The 16,897-nt window shown below is 51.7% G+C and overlaps 1 protein-coding gene across 4 annotated transcripts in view; it reads right to left on the reverse strand.

The window, feature by feature from the left end:
• Nucleotides 1-525: 525 nt before the first annotated feature.
• Nucleotides 526-16,897, reverse strand: part of Colec11 (collectin subfamily member 11) — a 34,614-nt gene continuing 18,242 nt past the window's right edge. For 3 of the 4 annotated variants that reach the window (XM_042267111.2, XM_006989794.4, XM_042267110.2), the window contains exons 4-7: nucleotides 5,912-5,983; nucleotides 3,000-3,053; nucleotides 1,643-1,738; nucleotides 526-1,469 (exon numbers count right to left, since the gene is read on the reverse strand). In XM_042267111.2, coding sequence (XP_042123045.1) covers nucleotides 1,060-1,469; nucleotides 1,643-1,738; nucleotides 3,000-3,053; nucleotides 5,912-5,983 — 632 coding nt within the window. In that variant the 3' untranslated portion in view covers nucleotides 526-1,059. The remainder of the gene's footprint in view (nucleotides 1,470-1,642; nucleotides 1,739-2,999; nucleotides 3,054-5,911; nucleotides 5,984-16,897) is intronic. The other variant, XM_006989795.4, reaches the window with a different exon arrangement.

The following is a 16,897-nucleotide window of genomic DNA, read 5'->3' on the forward strand; positions in this document are numbered from 1 at the left end:
ATTCCTCTTTACCAAAGACTCTGACATACAGAAGGGGGAAAGTGAAGGTTGTTACTGCAAGCTCCCCCGAGCTCCAGTCCCTAGTGTCCTCTGTGTAGGCTGGAGCTGGTGACAGCCCTAAAGAAGAGAACACAGCCCCAAGGCCGGGTTAGGAAGGGTGTGGCTTTGGTCTCTGGGGCTCCCTCAGGCCTCTCCCCGACTTCTCTGATGAAGCTACAGCCACATTTGATCTGTACCTTAGAGGGACCTTCCATTAGCAAGAACTGTGGTAACGTCTGCACCCCGCCAGGCAGTGAAAAACCAAGGCTCTGTATTCCGTATGGCCTCAGAGGCGTGGAACCATGGTGAGTAACCAGGTTCTCACTGGGACGGACTTGTCGAGCCTCACCTGAATCCCTCTGACCTTCAGCCCCCTCATGCTAATAAATACTCTAGGTCACCATATTCCGGGGTGATTTGCTTAATCCATAGCGATAGATAACACAGCTACTGAAGAAACTAGAACAGAGAGCACCACGCATCCCATAGCGAAATTCAGAGGATTTATTTGTGTTCCTGGAGTATGGGTTTGAAGCAGAGCAGCTGTGTTCCGACGTGGATAATAGTGAAAGGAACCTATGTGTTAGAGTAACTTATAGAAACACTGGTCACCACAGAATGGTGCTCTTTGTGTAGTTTAAAAGGTGGGTGGCAACTCCTGCCCCCATGGCCACTGTTTGCACATGACTGCCACCACATTCACAGCGCTTTGTGGCTGGACCAAGACCAGAGCTTCACCGCATCCTTCTGAGTGGTGACTCCATAATGAGCGTCTCGGCTGGACAAGGGTGGTAAAACTTCGCCCATTCAAAACAGCACTGGGAAACAGGGGTTCCCCCTCCTGTAGTTCAAACAGCCCTTCTGTCAATGAGGCTCAGAACTTCCTTACGGAAAGGAACTGGCAGACATGGTGACTGAAGCCCAGGGGTAGCTTGTGGCCACTGGTGTCTGGAAGGCTGAGTGTCTATAGAAGATGGGGTTCGGAGGGCTGTCTCCCCTGAGCTGCAGCCTGCCAGCCACTTACAAGTTTTCCTTGTCAAACTCGCACATGAAGTACATGGTGATGTGACAGGCCACATCGTTCCAGCCCCCTGAGGCCACCATCTCTACACAGTCCTCCTCATCATAGGCGTTATTGGGTTCTCCGCTACGCCACTTGTTGAAAGTCTGCATGGGGGAGCGGTCCGAGTACACGAAGGTGCCCTCTCTCTCCAGGTCATTGATGCCTATGAAGACACGGGCCAGGCCGGCCTGTGCCAGGTACGAAGCCATCAGGCCATTGGCTGCCTCGTCCTTGGGCATGCTCAGTGTGCCTCCCCGGCCTTGGCAGGACAGCTGGGCGTCTGCGTACCGCTTCTCCTCCTTCACCAGCAGGTAGATCTTGCTCTCGGTCTCACGCACACCGGCAACAGCTGCAGGGGAGGGCAGCGCTGAAAAGCCAGCCCTTGCATTTCTATAAACAAACTCAGCGCACGCCACCACACCACGGCCACGGGCACGGCAGCGGTGGGCGCTGAGCAGCAAATGGGAGCCCACGCTGTCCAGCTTCGGGGTGAAGGGGGCAGGGAGGAAGAGGGGAGGGGAAGGCCTCAGCCCGACGTACCATTTTTTATGAACTTCAGCTCAGTCGTCAGTTGAGTGACCTGGTTGTCCATCTCCCCGATAGCCTTCCTCAGCTGGCTGCACTCACACGGGATGCCTGCAAGAGGCAGCCTCTTACACAGGGGACTGGTTTTGGAAAAGAAGGGTGTGTGCGCACGCGCGCGCGCACACCCCAAATGCGTATGCCGCAGAGAAAAGGATCAGGAAACGAGCAGCCTGACCTCTAGGGCAGGTGTAGCTGAGCCTTCTACACAGACAAAGCGATGCCTTGCACACAGACCGCAACACGGAGAAGATTAAAACGGTAGAGGAACCAGAGACAGGAATACCCCATAGCGGGACCAGCCTCACAAGAAGCTTTCAGCTACTCGAGCTCCCTGCCCACTGCGGTTCCAGTTTGTGATTCTTAAATGTTTTCATGCGTGCGTATTGATTATGCACAATAATGGGCTTCACTGTGACCTTCCCGTACGTGTCCACAATGTATCTTGATCATACTCATCCTGTTACCTTCGCTTGCCCCCTCCTGCCCCTTCCAACTGGACCCCTTCCTCCTTCCAACACCATGTCCGTGGTGTGTGTGTGTGTGTGTGTGTGTGTGTGTGTGTGTGTGTGTGTGTGTTTCTGTGTGGTGTGTGTGTATATGTGTGTGTGTGTGTGCACTTGTGTGCCCCAATGAGTTTCACTAGGGTTGTACACAAGGGTAGCATGGGCAACTGTTTGTCTGTTGTGAGATGGGATCCCATGTAGCACAGCTCTGTAGCCAAAGATGACCTTGAACTTCAGATCCCCCTGCCTTTACCTAATGGCTGATGAGAGGATTATAGGCACGCACCACCATTCCCAGTTTTGGAGCCCAGGGCTCCATGCAGCCACATGTAGCTCTTTTTTTCTTTCAAACTTCATATATATATATATATATATATATATATATATATATATATATATATATACATATTGGTTTTTGGAGACAGGGTTTCTCTGTGTAGCTTTGCGCCTTTCCTGGAACTCACTTGGTAGCCCAGGCTGGCCTCGAACTCACAGAGATCTGCCTGGCTCTGCCTCCCGAGTGCTGGGATTAAAGGCGTGCGCCACCACTGCCCGGCCTTATAATTGTTTAATTTAATGTATATGGGTGTTTTGCCTACATGTATGTCTGTGCACCATGTGTGTGTCTACAGTGACCCCAGAGGCCAGAAGAGGGCATCGGATCTCTTAGAACTGTAGTTACAAATTGTGATCTGCTATGTGGTTCCTATGTGGATGCTGGGAATTGAACCCAGGTCTTCTGGAAGAGCAGCCAGTGTTCTTAACCTCTGGACCATCACTCCAGCCCCATGGTTTATTATTTGTCATACCAGGTTCTCCACTGGGACCAGGGGGTCCAATGTCACCAGAGTCTCCTTTTTCACCTGGGTGATGAAAAGAAAAATTAAAGTTACCATTCAGAGGGGAGATGTCGCTGGAATTCAAATGTGTCAAGTTAAACATCTTATTTATTGAAGCTGGGAAGTCGTTCGGTGGTAGCATGTATGAGACCCTGGGTTCAATCCCCATCGCTCCCCATCACCGAGCTCTACAGGCTGTTCAGCTCTTCAGGCTGCTTACAAACACGGCCATTTGCGTTCCGTGGGCTTTGGGGGAGCATCCAATGGCATACTTGAAGTCAGCTCTGGGGAGTACAGTGCCCTTCAGGGAATGTTTTACAGGCGACATTGTGTAGATTACCTAACACCCAGAGCAGATGACAGTAGAGCAGCTCAACAGGAACATCCGGGTGAACATAAAATGGGAGATGGGGTGAGTTTAGGGAAAGCCCGATCCAGGAAGTGTAGACAGCAAAATAATCCCAAGCTGTAACCCTAGTTCCTCTGAGTCTGTTCCAGGTAGTATAGTGTCACAGAAGGGCCCAGACACCAGGACCCTGCCCAGCCTCCTAACCCCTTGCCTTCAATCTCAACACACACACACACACACACACACACACACACACACACACACACGCACACGCACACGCGCACGCGCGCACATACACACACATATACACTATTTATATACATATATATACAGAGAGAGAGAGAGAGAGAACACAATGACAGCCTCTGTGAGATCAAGCCATGGGGTGTGTGTGTGTGTGTGTGTGTGTGTGTGTGTGTGTGTGTCTACATCAGTCATCTTAGAAGCCCCACTGTATCGTGCCTCTTGCTCAGAGGACAGAGCCATCTCCGTGAAGGACTGTGAGTTCCACATCTGCAGATTCACAGTCTGTTCACATAAGGAGGGAAGCATTTAAGCAGCCCCTGCCCAACTCATTCCCCTGTGTTCTGTCAGGTGTTTGAAGACCTCCAGAATCTCAGCCTGGCCAGGACCCAAGAGGACAGCCTTGGAGACAAAGCCAATCGAATAATCAAAGCCAAATAAGGGTGGTCCTGGTCTCCACATGAGACTTGGAAAGCTGCCCAGCACACATGCTGTGTAGAAAAGAATATGCATTCCTTCTGTCTTCCCCTCGCTCATTACAGCGTTGGCCACAGCAGCCAGTGGGGACAGATGGCCTGAGTGCCCACAGACTGAGAGATTGTAGCGGATAACTCAGTCCTCAGAGCAGAGCAGCCACACTTTTCATCATGACAGTTGTGCCTACTTGCAAGATGCCATCAGATCACGACTGTCGATGTCTCATCAGAGAAAAGGGGAATGTGGAGGGTCACTGAACCCTTTTACCTGAGATTCCAGCCAGTCCTGCCAGCCGTTTACACGAAGTTCTGCCCTGATGGCATGTGACCTTGGAGTCTTGGAGTCTCTGAGTACCAGAGCATGTATGCTAGGGAAGGTTAACTTCCCATAGAAAGGGAGATGCCAACAATGTGACTTTCCGATATCACTGCTGTGGGGTCCCCCACAATTATGCAAGTAATCCCTCATCCGTGTTCTGTATGTAAGCCAATAAATCCAGTTGTTCTCTAGGTTGAACTTTGGTGGAATAGTACTTTGGTTTGTTGTTGGGACCTCAGGAGGAAGAGGTAGACACCATTTATGTTTCCTCAGGGAAGGAATTTTCACAATACTTAGATAAACAAAGCATGGTTTATCTGTGTAATAGGTGTCATTTGTCCTTAAAAAGGGGGACTTTTGACACCTGCTCCATGATGAACTCTGAGAGCATTGTACTAAAGGAAAGAGACCACCACAAAGGGCAAATCCTGTTATATGATTTAAAGAATGGGCAAATTCACAGAGGCAAAAAGCAGACTCCGGGTTGTCAGGGGCTGGGAAGGGGAGGGAGTTACTCCTTAATGGTGCTGTGTCTCTGAGGGTGGATAAAAAGCTTTTGGAAACAGTGGGCATGGTTGCATCACATTGCGGATGTGTTGGCGCCACTGAACTGCAGCTGGCACAGTTGAAATGGCAGCTTTTATGAGATCGATGCTTCATCGCCGTTCTGTGAAGGTTTTGTAGCCTAAACGTCCCTCAGCACCCCATGCCCATCAGGATGATGTCTGACAGCAGGTTCTTCCCAGAGAAGAGACAGCCGAGCAGAGTGCCCACCTCCCCAACACTCCTGGTCAATGGTCTCTCTCTGCAAGAACAGCACAGGGCTGCCGCAAACCCAAACCAAGTCACAGATCGGACTTTGAACCAGGACATCTCCGGGTCAAGTCAACCTGCTCCAGTGTAAGAACCCAGGAGACAGCTGGGGAGACCATGGCCAAATTCCCCCCCTTGCCTCTGATATCCAGTACAGCTCTTGGCCAGCCACTGGCCACCCAGGCTCAGTCTCCCCCATGGCCAACCCACACAGGAGCACAGGAGACTTCAGTGAGATCACGCAGAGAGCTACATGACCCCTGTGTCCTCCCCCCGGCCAGGTCCGGGTGCTCAGAACACGTCTGATGGAAGATGAAGCTGGAGGTGGGGGTGAAGACACAGTAATTCATGACACAACCCATCCTGACCACGCGGGTCCCTCATCATTTCATCATGCTTGTTAATAAAGAAGGTGTGCTGAGGATCCGGGCTCTGGCTCAAGCACGCGCTCTGGATCCTGCATCCAGGAGGTTAAATGCTCGTTAAGCGCTGCAGGCTGGCGTGACTCCACCCACCCTGATGCTCACAGAGATGCATCTCCTTTGGTATCGCCATAGCGAGAATCCCGCAGCAGAGTTTATCAGAGTGGCACATGAAAACAGGAGATCCAGGCAAAGTGGCCCAGGCAGCAGCTGTTCCGAGCCTATCGAGGAATGTAGGGCAAGAAGTGTGTCACCAATACCTTTCGCGCCAATGGGACCAATTTTTCCATGGCGGCCCACAGTGCCTTTCTGTCCTTTGTCCCCCATGTCTCCTGTAGAAAACAATAAGGCCAAAATTGATTGATGCACAGGTGATCTGTCACACCCCTCCTCACCATCACACATGCACAGGTCATCTGTCATACCCTCCTCACCATCACACATGCACAGGTCATCTGACACACCCTCCTCACCATCACACATGCACAGGTCATCTGACACACCCCTCCTCACCATCACACATGCACAGGTCATCTGACACACCCTCCTCACCATCACACATGCACAGGTGATCTGTCACACCCCTCCTCACCATCACACATGCACAGGTCATCTGTCATACCCTCCTCACCATCACACATGCACAGGTGATCTGACACACCCCTCCTCACCATCACACATGCACAGGTGATCTGACACACCCCTCCTCACCATCACACATGCACAGGTGATCTGACACACCCTCCTCACCATCACACATGCACAGGTCATCTGACACACCCCTCCTCACCATCACACATGCACAGGAGATCTGACACACCCTCCTTACCATCACACATGCACAGGTGATCTGACACACCCCTCCTCACTATCACACATGCACAGGTCATCTGACACACCCCTCCTCACCATCACACATGCACAGGTGATCTGACACACCCTCCTCACCATCACACATGCACAGGTCATCTGACACACCCCTCCTCACCATCACACATGCACAGGAGATCTGACACACCCTCCTTACCATCACACATGCACAGGTGATCTGACACACCCCTCCTCACTATCACACATGCACAGGTCATCTGACACACCCCTCCTCATCATCACACATGCACAGGTGATCTGACACACCCCTCCTCACTATCACATAATACACAGGTGATCTGACACACCCCTCCTCACCATCACACATGCACAGGTGATCTGACACACCCTCCTCACCATCACACATGCACAGGTGATCTGACACACCCTCCTCACCATCACACATGCACAGGTGATCTGACACACCCCTCCTCACCATCACATAATACACAGGTGATCTGACACACCCTCCTCACCATCACACATGCACAGGTGATCTGACACACCCTCCTCACCATCACACATGCACAGGTCATCTGACACACCCCTCCTCACCATCACACATGCACAGGAGATCTGACACACCCTCCTTACCATCACACATGCACAGGTGATCTGACACACCCCTCCTCACTATCACACATGCACAGGTCATCTGACACACCCCTCCTCATCATCACACATGCACAGGTGATCTGACACACCCCTCCTCACTATCACATAATACACAGGTGATCTGACACACCCCTCCTCACCATCACATAATACACAGGTGATCTGACACACCCCTTCCTCTCCATCACACATGCACAGGTGATCTGACACACCCCTCCTCACCATCACACATGCACAGGTCATCTGACACACCCCTCCTCACCATCACACATGCACAGGTGATCTGACACACCCCTCCTCACCATCACACATGCACAGGTGATCTGACACACCCCCTCCTCACCATCACATAATACACAGGTGATCTGACACACCCCCTCCTCACCATCACATAATACACAGGTGATCTGACACACCCTCCTCACCATCACATAATACACAGGTGATCTGACACACCCCTCCTCACCATCACATAATACACAGGTGATCTGACACACCCCTTCCTCACCATCACACATGCACAGGTGATCTGACATACCCCTCCTCACCATCACACATGCACAGGTGATCTGACACACCCCCTCCTCACCATCACACATGTGCACACATGCACACCGGAAGAGACTGCATAAAGAACAGCTCTTCAAGGGCACATACATGACTGTCACAGGATGATTCATCACAGGTAGCCCACTGGTGTTGTTTCTAACGAAGGATCTGAGTCACACAGATGGCAGAAGGGAGGAGAACAGGCCAGCACTCCTGAGTCACACAGCCAAAGCTGGCTCTCCTCTGAGCCTGGGTCAGGGAGGCCAGGTCCCTGACCTGTATCTTAGCTCAACCGTGTCTCCCAAGCTTCTTCTCACACCCAAACCAAAAGCATCACCCTGGAATACAGACACAGCTAGACGCTCTTGGGAACAGCAAAGCCCTGGGCAACCCTTCTGGTTGCATTTGAAGGTGGCTCTGCAGGAGACAGAGGGCTGGGGAGAGGAGCCCAGAAAGCTCTGGCATGCCTTACGGCAGGTCTGTAGCACAGTGCCTGCTGTGTCTCCCATCAGCAAGCATTCGGTCTAGTTGCATAAGGCCGCCAGCCCTCTGCTCTCTCTCATGCATTGTAAGAGGGAGCAGTGGGTGGCCTTGCTTGCCCCAGAGAACACTGAGCACTGGAATAAAGCTGTGACTAGCTGTCCTCTCCCAGATCCATAACAAGTCAAAGCAGAGGACATTTCTCAATGCCATGTCCTTCCCAGGTAATCTTTTGGGATCCCCACTGATGAGAGACCAAAGCACAAATAGCAAGCAAACATACAGAGAAGCCCTGGGCACCAAGTTCACCATGGGCAGGCTCATGTGTGGTCATGATGCCATGACCTTTTGTTCTTCTATTGCCCCTAGGGTTACAGAGGATAAACAGAAGCTTGATGTAGGCAGCTCTCAAGACAGGCGGGAGGGAGGACTCTACCCACCCCATGTACTGATGAAACACCTCACAGCGTGGCACTTTCCAAAGGGTCTCCCAGTGCGGGAGTGGATGGAATGCTCTCTCAACGCAAAGCAGATGGAGCCCAAAGGACAGAGCCCTGGCTGAACACACACCGTCCATGGAAAGAGCATGAGCACAAAGTGCTTGCTCACGCAGTGCGTTCATACAGGCATGGTCCCCTGTATGGCCTCTAAAACTGGTCAGCTGCACACAGGGAGTTCTAGGATTAAGTGACTTGACCAGGTTGGACCCTGAAAGCCCCACAGAACCAGGTCAAGTGCCACGACCCACTGACTTGAAAGCTGTTCTTCTGTCCTGCTGTGGGGGAGACGGAGATGGGTGAAGTCTGTGCGGGTGAAAGGGCAAAGCAAGTCCGTGGTCCAGCCGGGTACAGAGTGCGAGCTGAGGACACAGGGGGCAGTCTGGCAATGGAAACCCAGAGCAACTGTAGGAGAGAGGAAGGAGGCACTGAGTGGTCCACGGAAGGGGCCCTGACCCATGTGGAGGCTGGGGACGGGGGAGGGAGGGCATTTGAGAGGGCACAGTGCATCCCCAAAGCAGTGGGAGCCACTGCAGAGTCAGGAAGAGGAGACGACGGGGAGGTCAGATTCCTGCTTGGGAAACCCGGCCACACTTGAGAAGTGGGCAAGGCAGGCACAGAGGCCAGTGGGTGGCTTAGCCAGACGGCAGCTCAGAGAACGAAAAGAAGCCTCGAGTTAACAACAACTCAGCGACGGGATGCAAGGTGAGGTCGAGGCTTGTGGCCTGGACGCCTGTGTGCAGAGTGGGCCATCCTAAGTCAGAGAGGGTACTGGGCTCCAACACCCCAGAGACAAACAGGAAGAAAGGCCGTGATGTAAGATGGGGACAGAGTAGGCTTGACATGGATAAAGAAAGAATCCAGAGGGATTCAAGGGAGCCAGAAGGGGGGGGGGGGGAGTGTTCCGAGGGAGAGGGGCTGAGACCAGGCCAGGCAGTGGCAATCCTCTCCAACCTTTTGAAATCAAAACATTCCCCTTGACATCTGCATAGTTCATGCTAGGCCATGCAACTGAGTTTTTAAAGAAATCACAAAAATATCTCACGGATCAAGTAAGTTTGTAATTTCGTGTTGAGCTGTAATCGAAGCTGTCTTTGGCTGCACGCAGCCTGGATGCTGCAGATTGGACAAGTCAAAACAACCCACTGAAGCCCCACAGTGGAGATGGGAGCTCAACAGTTCCCCACATACAGGAGTCCAAGCCCACTGTTCCCCCACGCCAGCCAGTGAGCATGCCTGCCCAGCCCAAGTTCATGTCACGTGTTTGGAGGACATAAGGTTCAGCTTGTCCATCTGACAGCTGGGTACACCCACCCCCCTGCACTGCTCAAGAACGGACAGATGGGTCATCCCGATACCCAGGCTTACCACATTCCCATATGGACAGAGGCTGGGTAGCTGGGTCCTAGAAAATAAAAACCACAGATCTTACCCTGAAAAGGCCAGTTCCCACTAAATGCCCCAAACCTTGAGATCAGTTGCCTGTTACCACACAGCAGGTGGGAATGAGGGTCCTGAGTGTGTGTGTCGTCTGCTGTGTGGTGTGGAGGAAAGGACAGGAAGGGACCCAGAGGTCTCTGTCCACTGTGGGGCTGCTTCCCTTTGAGAAATGTCTAACTGGTTCGAGGCTATTGTCGAGGAAAAGTCACCCCACAGCTCTGCCTTCTCAGCCTTCTGGCCACATCAGGTAGAAGATCAGGTCCCTGAGGTGCCAGGCAGACAGGCTCAAAAGTCGCTGGAGGAAACACATTTGCAACACAAATGCCTCAGGGTGTTTTTTTTTTTTTTTTTTTTTTTTTTTTTTTTTTTTTTTTCTTTCCTGAGAAAGAAATTCCCACCTCAACCAGAACAATCAATTAGCACTCCATTGTTCAATTCAGTCCACTGGGCTGAGGGCCTGCAAGTGGGAGTCCGGCTGTCATAAATCAGCCACCACCTGAGGCTGATCTGAGAACACTTGGCTCCGACCCATCCCTAACTCTTAGAGCCCAACAGGAACAGGAATTCAAAGCTGTTGCTGACACTTGGCTCGTGGTACCAGCTGGCACCACACTCCGCTCCTGTCCTTGGAGAAGCATGGGTGCCAAGCCCTGCCATCGGGGTACCCGGGAACCAAGAGCAAGTGTGGAAAACAAGACACGGTGGAGACAGCAGCAACTCGGCGCAGAGGATGTGAAGGACACAGGGGAGGCAAAATCTGAGCCTCGAGCTCCAGAAAGCAAACACTGCCAGCTGGCCTGCGTAGGCAGCAGCTTGCGGCCTTTGGGGGGGCCTCTTGGGTCCCTGAGTGCTGGACAGTGCTATCAAGTTCCCACAGAATATTGATGCCATTGGTTTAAGATGTGCCAAGATCTGGGGAGACAGGAGAAGGAGCCCCACAAGGACTGAGACAGCTCTGAGTCTGTGCATCCTCTCTACCCTTATGGAGCTGAGTAGCCTGGGTTAGTCAGCAACCCTGGGTGTGTTTATTAATCTCTCTTTCTCAGGGTTTTTATTGCTGTGAAGAGACACCATGACTACGGCCACTCTTACAAAGGAAAACACTTCATTGAGGCTGGCTTACAGTTCAGAGGTTTAGTCCATTATCATCATGGTAGGAAGCATGGCAGCATGCAGGCAGACATGGTGCTGGAGAAGGAGCTGAGAGTTCTACATCTGGATCCTCAGGCAGCAGAAGAGAAGACTCTGTACCAGACCTAGCTTGAGCATATATCACTTCAAAACTCACCTCCACAGTGACACACTTCCTCCAACAAGGCCACACCTCCTAATAGTGTCACTCCCTATGGGCCAAGCACTCAACACAGAGTCCATGGGGACCACACCTATTCAAACCACCACATTCTCTGAGCCTCTGTTTTCACCTCTGTAGACCTGGAATCTGAGCCTGGGGTACAGCTTAGTTGGGAGAGTGCTTGCTAGCATGCACTGAGTTCCAAATTCAATTCCCAGCATGCAACTGGGCATGGCAGTACATGTTTGTAATCCTAGCACTCAGGAGATACATGTAAGAAGACCAGAAGTTTAAAGGTCATCCTCAACTATATAGTAATTTCAGGGCCAGCCTGCGCTACATGAGACCCTAACTCAAAAAAGTAAAAATATAAGCTGGATGTGGTGGCTCATATTATAATCCCAGCACTCGAGAGACAGAGGCAGGTAAATTCCTGTGAATTCAAGGCCAGCCTGGTCTATGTAGTTTCAAGCCAGCCAGAGCTATAGAATGAGCTAGAAAAATACCCTATCCCAAAAAATATATAAGATAAGGAGCTGAAGAGATGACTCAGTGGTTAAGAGCAATGGTTGCTCTTTCAGAGGACTGGGGTTCAGTCCCCAGCACCCACATGGCAGCTCACAACCATCTACAACTCCCATTCCAAGTAATCTGATGCCTTCTTCTGGAACCAGGCACACAGGCAGAACATTGAATATAAATATGTATGCAGGCAAAATACTCATACACAGGGAATAATACATTTTTAAAATAACAAGAAGCTGAAATCCTGTAGTAAAGGCTTTTGAAAGAAAATCCCCATAATCAAGCTGTCTGTCTTCACCCCTTCCCACTGCCTGATGGCCTTGCTCGGTGTGGCTCTGTGCCACCTCAAACAGAGCAGCCTGGCATCCTTGTCGGCAAAACGGGCTCAGAGCTTGGCTCAGTGGCCCCAGTGCTGGGTCTGCACCTATGAAACAGGGTTGGCAGTGTGCCCCTCGTTGGATGCTGGAGAAACAGGCACACCACCCAGAATTGCACCTGGCACATAGCAGGTGGGACACACGTGTCCCCAGCAACAGTCATTCATCATCACCGGAGGAGGCACTCGAGAGCCTGGAATGGTGACAAGCCACACAGACAGCCCCAGGGGCCAGGTGGATGTGCACCTGCACCTTAACACAGTCCCAGGTGATGGATGGGCACCAAAGCCAGCCAGGACTGGCTTGGTCCCTGCTTCTTTCAATCTGCCTGAGGTTCCACCATCACCTGGTCCTTGAAGACAGCAAGAGCGAGGGGTAGGCCTGCTCCCTTCCCCATCATCAAGGGACAAGCACAGACACGTCTGGTATGTTGAGTCAGGACAGTACATTCATTCATGTGACTCGACTGAGCTCAACATCACATCGTTCTCACAGCCATGAGGTGTGAATACATATGTGTTCATTTGTGTGCATGCATGCGAAGGCCAAAGGCCAGCTGTTTATTAAAACAAGGTCTCTCACTGACCTGAAACCTGCCAATTTGGCTAGGCTGGCTCTGCCTCCTCAGTGCTGGGGTGACAGGTATGTGCCACTGTGCCTGACTTTTTCACATGGGTTCTGGGGGATTGAACTCAGGTTTTCATACTTGCATGGCAGGCACTTTACTGACTGAGCCACATCCCCAGCCTGTCATTTCTATCTTTTGATGAGCTGAACAGTCCATCTAAAAAAAAAAAACATCTGTGCTCAAGTGAGCCATGGATGCTCACTGGGGTCATAGGTCACATGTTGGCCCCTGATCCAACAGCACTGGTGGCCTTATAAGAGAAGATACCAGGTATGCAGAGTACAGGCCATGTGAGGATACAGGAAAAGGGCAGCTGTCAGCAAGCCATGGAGAAAACATCCCCGTCCCACCTGCATCTTGGACTTCCAGCCCCCAGAGCTCAAAGAAACAAATCAAGTCCTGGTTGGTGGCTCAGCTGACAGACCCCGCCATCTTGTGCACCCACAAAGAAGCAAGGCCCAGAAGGGAGATGAATTCCACAGGCCACACAGTAAACACAGCTGTCCAGTGGCTCCAAGCACAAACTACACTCAGACAGACCCAGACCCCCAAATCCCAGGTCTCCATTCACAAGAGTTCTGGCTGGCTTAGAACTCAACACGTAGACCAGGCTGGCCTTGAATTCACGGAGATTTACCTGCCTCTGCCTCCCAAGTGCTGGGATTAAAGATGTGAGCCATCACATTCTGCTTCACATTCACCAGCCTTGGACAGTTTTAATCATCTTTAAACCTCTCTTTCCTCTCCTGCAAATGTCCTAAATGTCCCCAGAACCCCAGGTCACTGTATCAGGAAGCCAGGGCGTCATGCACAGAGCATAGACAGGTACCAAGTGACTAGATGCCACCAAGGCCAATGTCACCTGACTCCACATCAGGGCTCCAAACCCAGTGCCTCAGCTGTAGGACAGCGGCCTTACCTGAGACCCAGCCTCTGCACCGGTACCCACAGAGTGCCCCACGCCCACTGGCTCAGGAAGTGCTGGAGGGCTACACGGACCAGGGCTGAGGGGCTTGTGCAGGCTCATGGTCTTTCAGGCAAGCAACGGCCTCCTGGGGTCCTTCTGTGACTGCTATGAGTGAGGGCCACTGGCCAGTGGGAGTCAGGGTGGCAGACAGACAGTTCTATCTCTCCTGTCTATCACCCCATCCCTTCTGCCCCAAACCTTCAGCCTGACCACTAGGCACCAGTCCATAGCACCTGAAGCGTGAGAAGACTTGGGCACACTCACAAGAAGGCCTTTGTGGGGACAGGCTGGGCTAGCCAGAGGGAGCCATTGCCTTCCCGTTAACAGCTCTGGCGCTGCCCTAGTCCTGCTCTGACCCAGCAGAATGAGAGCAGCTGCTGTAAATAGAACATCTGCCAGGGTCTGGAGCTGAGCATCACAAACATACACACACATAGCACATATGCATATTAGACACATGTGCACATACACATGAACATACACACACACACACACACACACACTAGCGTGCATATGCTATAGACACACGGACATGTGCACGCTGTCCTACTCCACTCCTGGGCTATGAAGAAGCCGGCTAAGCGTGAGCCTGTGAATGAGTGTGAGAACAAGCCAGCATACAGAATGCCTCCATGGTCCCTGCCTCCAGGTCCCTGCTCTGACTTCCTCAATGATGGACTGTAACATGGATGCTGAAATAAACCCTCTTTTCTAAGTTACTGCTGGTTAAAATGTTTTATCACTCCTAGGGTAGCAAATCTAACTAGAACACATATATCCACATATGCATACATGGTGTATGCATATGCACCACACATAAACGTGAGTGTACAAATACAACTAGGTGCTTCACAATCATAATACATACACGTGATTATGTATGTATATATATATATATATATATATATATATATATATATATATAATTACAAACCTATATTCACACATGCATTGCAAATATGTGTGCACATATATAAAATACAGACATGTGAATGCATTCACATGGATATATGTGCATACAAAGATAACGTGTACCATATACCATACAGACACATATATTCATGTGAATGCAAACACATATACACAGAGTATTTGTGTACACACACACACACACACACACACGTGCACAATGTGGACACAAAAACACATGATATTTTAGATGTGCATACTTATACATAAGCATCCAAACAGTAATTTACATGCATTTTTGTGTGTATGCATATCTACATATAAGCGTATACATGTACACAATATGCATGCATGTGTGGGAGCATACATGCTATACATGTGTGCAAGCACATGTGTATAAGCATAGAGTTGACCCTCACCCAACCCAGGGTGGTAAAGTTAATTAGCACAGAGATGGTTGAGAACCCAGTTTACTCAAAGCACCAGGGGAGACCCCTTGCTTTCTGGCCCTCTATGGTAATAGCTGCGCACAGGATTGGCAGCTGCTGACAGGAACATGCTATTGTTCGGCTGCGATAGCAAGAAGAAAGGATGGAAGGCGCGGGGACATCCAGACTGTCTGCTCACGCTCCCTTTCTGGTCACAGGCTTGTTTTAGCCCCATGGGGAGACCGGCGGCGTGGTTACAAGGCTAAAGCAGGACAATGGGCTTTCTGGGATGTGCACACGGGCTCAGTTGTGCGTTGAGAGGCTGTGCCTTTAAGTGGAGAAGCTTGAAGGAGGCCCTCCAAACGCTGGGAGCCATTGTGACCCGCCGCCGCTGCGGCTGCCCTTACAGCCCATTACTCTAACGAGAAGTGGGGCGGTTCCCATTTGTTCTCCAGACACGCAGGAGGAGTGGAGAGGGTGGGCAGCTGGCAGCAGGTGCGTGATTCGTATTAATTTTAATGAAGATATCAGAGCCCTTTGAAGAGGAGACGGGGCAAAGGGGGCACGCGCAATTCAGCCTCCTTAGCGATTTTTACGAAGGATGGTGTGCGCATTACAGCTCATGACAGCCCGGTGCTGGCGCAGCTGCCCTCTGCTGCCTGTGCCAGGAGGGGCCCCAGCTCCTACCGCAGGGAACAAGGCAGCCACCCCCTCCCGTCACTGCTTAAGTCTGGGGACCAGACGGGAAAATCTGGGACAGCGCACACGTATCGGGTCACATCAGCAGAGCCACCCTGCGCCTGCCACACAGCACACAATCCAGAAATGTAGATGCTGCTCTTGTCTGAGTAAACAGCAGATGACAGCAGGCAGTTCCGGGGCTCCGTGCTGCCTGGCTTTGTTTCAGTAAAGGCAACTCACCAGCAGACACGTCTCTCTTCCTGGCAGGGCCGCTGCTTACCCTGCAAGTCAGCTGCCTCCTCCAGAGCAGTCCCAGGTGGACACCAGTTACATCTGGTGGAGGCTGGGCTGTCCAGACCCAGGGTGGGGAGCCCACCGCCCTGGGAAACACAGACTGCAGCAGCACCTAGGCCTGTTAACACAAGCCAACCTCGGGGCCTTCCGGAGGCTGGGTGGGGTGGGGTGGGGTGGTGGTGGAGGCTGGGTGGGGTGGGATGGGGTGGTGGTGGAGGCTGGGTGGGGTGGGATGGGGTGGTGGTGGTGCTTTACAGCCTGCCAAGGGCCATCACACTCCATAGAGACAGCAGCCCAGCATGAGAACTTGGGTGTCTCTACTGGCAGACCTCCCTGGACTCAGGAAGGGCAGTTCACTCACCTGGAGGAGAGTGGAGTACACAGACCCAGAGCTCAGCCAGGGCTGAGATCACCCAGAGACTTCAAAGATATTTAAAGATATTACATCTCAAGATCTATTTCAAACAATGGATGGAGAGGTCTCAGACCACCAGCGTCAGGCTGAGCCTCAGAGACAGAACACTGAAGGCGGTGTAGACCTGTCCCCATTGCTCGCTTGCTGCAGGAGTGTCCAGTATAAAAAGAAATGGTTATGAGGTGCTCTCAACTGTGGCACGCACTGAGCACCCATCACGGCATCCTTTGAAGATGCCAGTCACTAACAGCCACCCACCTCACAAGCCACAGGTGCG

This window comes from Peromyscus maniculatus, chromosome 22, assembly GCF_049852395.1.
Source record: "Peromyscus maniculatus bairdii isolate BWxNUB_F1_BW_parent chromosome 22, HU_Pman_BW_mat_3.1, whole genome shotgun sequence".
Taxonomy (NCBI): domain Eukaryota; kingdom Metazoa; phylum Chordata; class Mammalia; order Rodentia; family Cricetidae; genus Peromyscus; species Peromyscus maniculatus.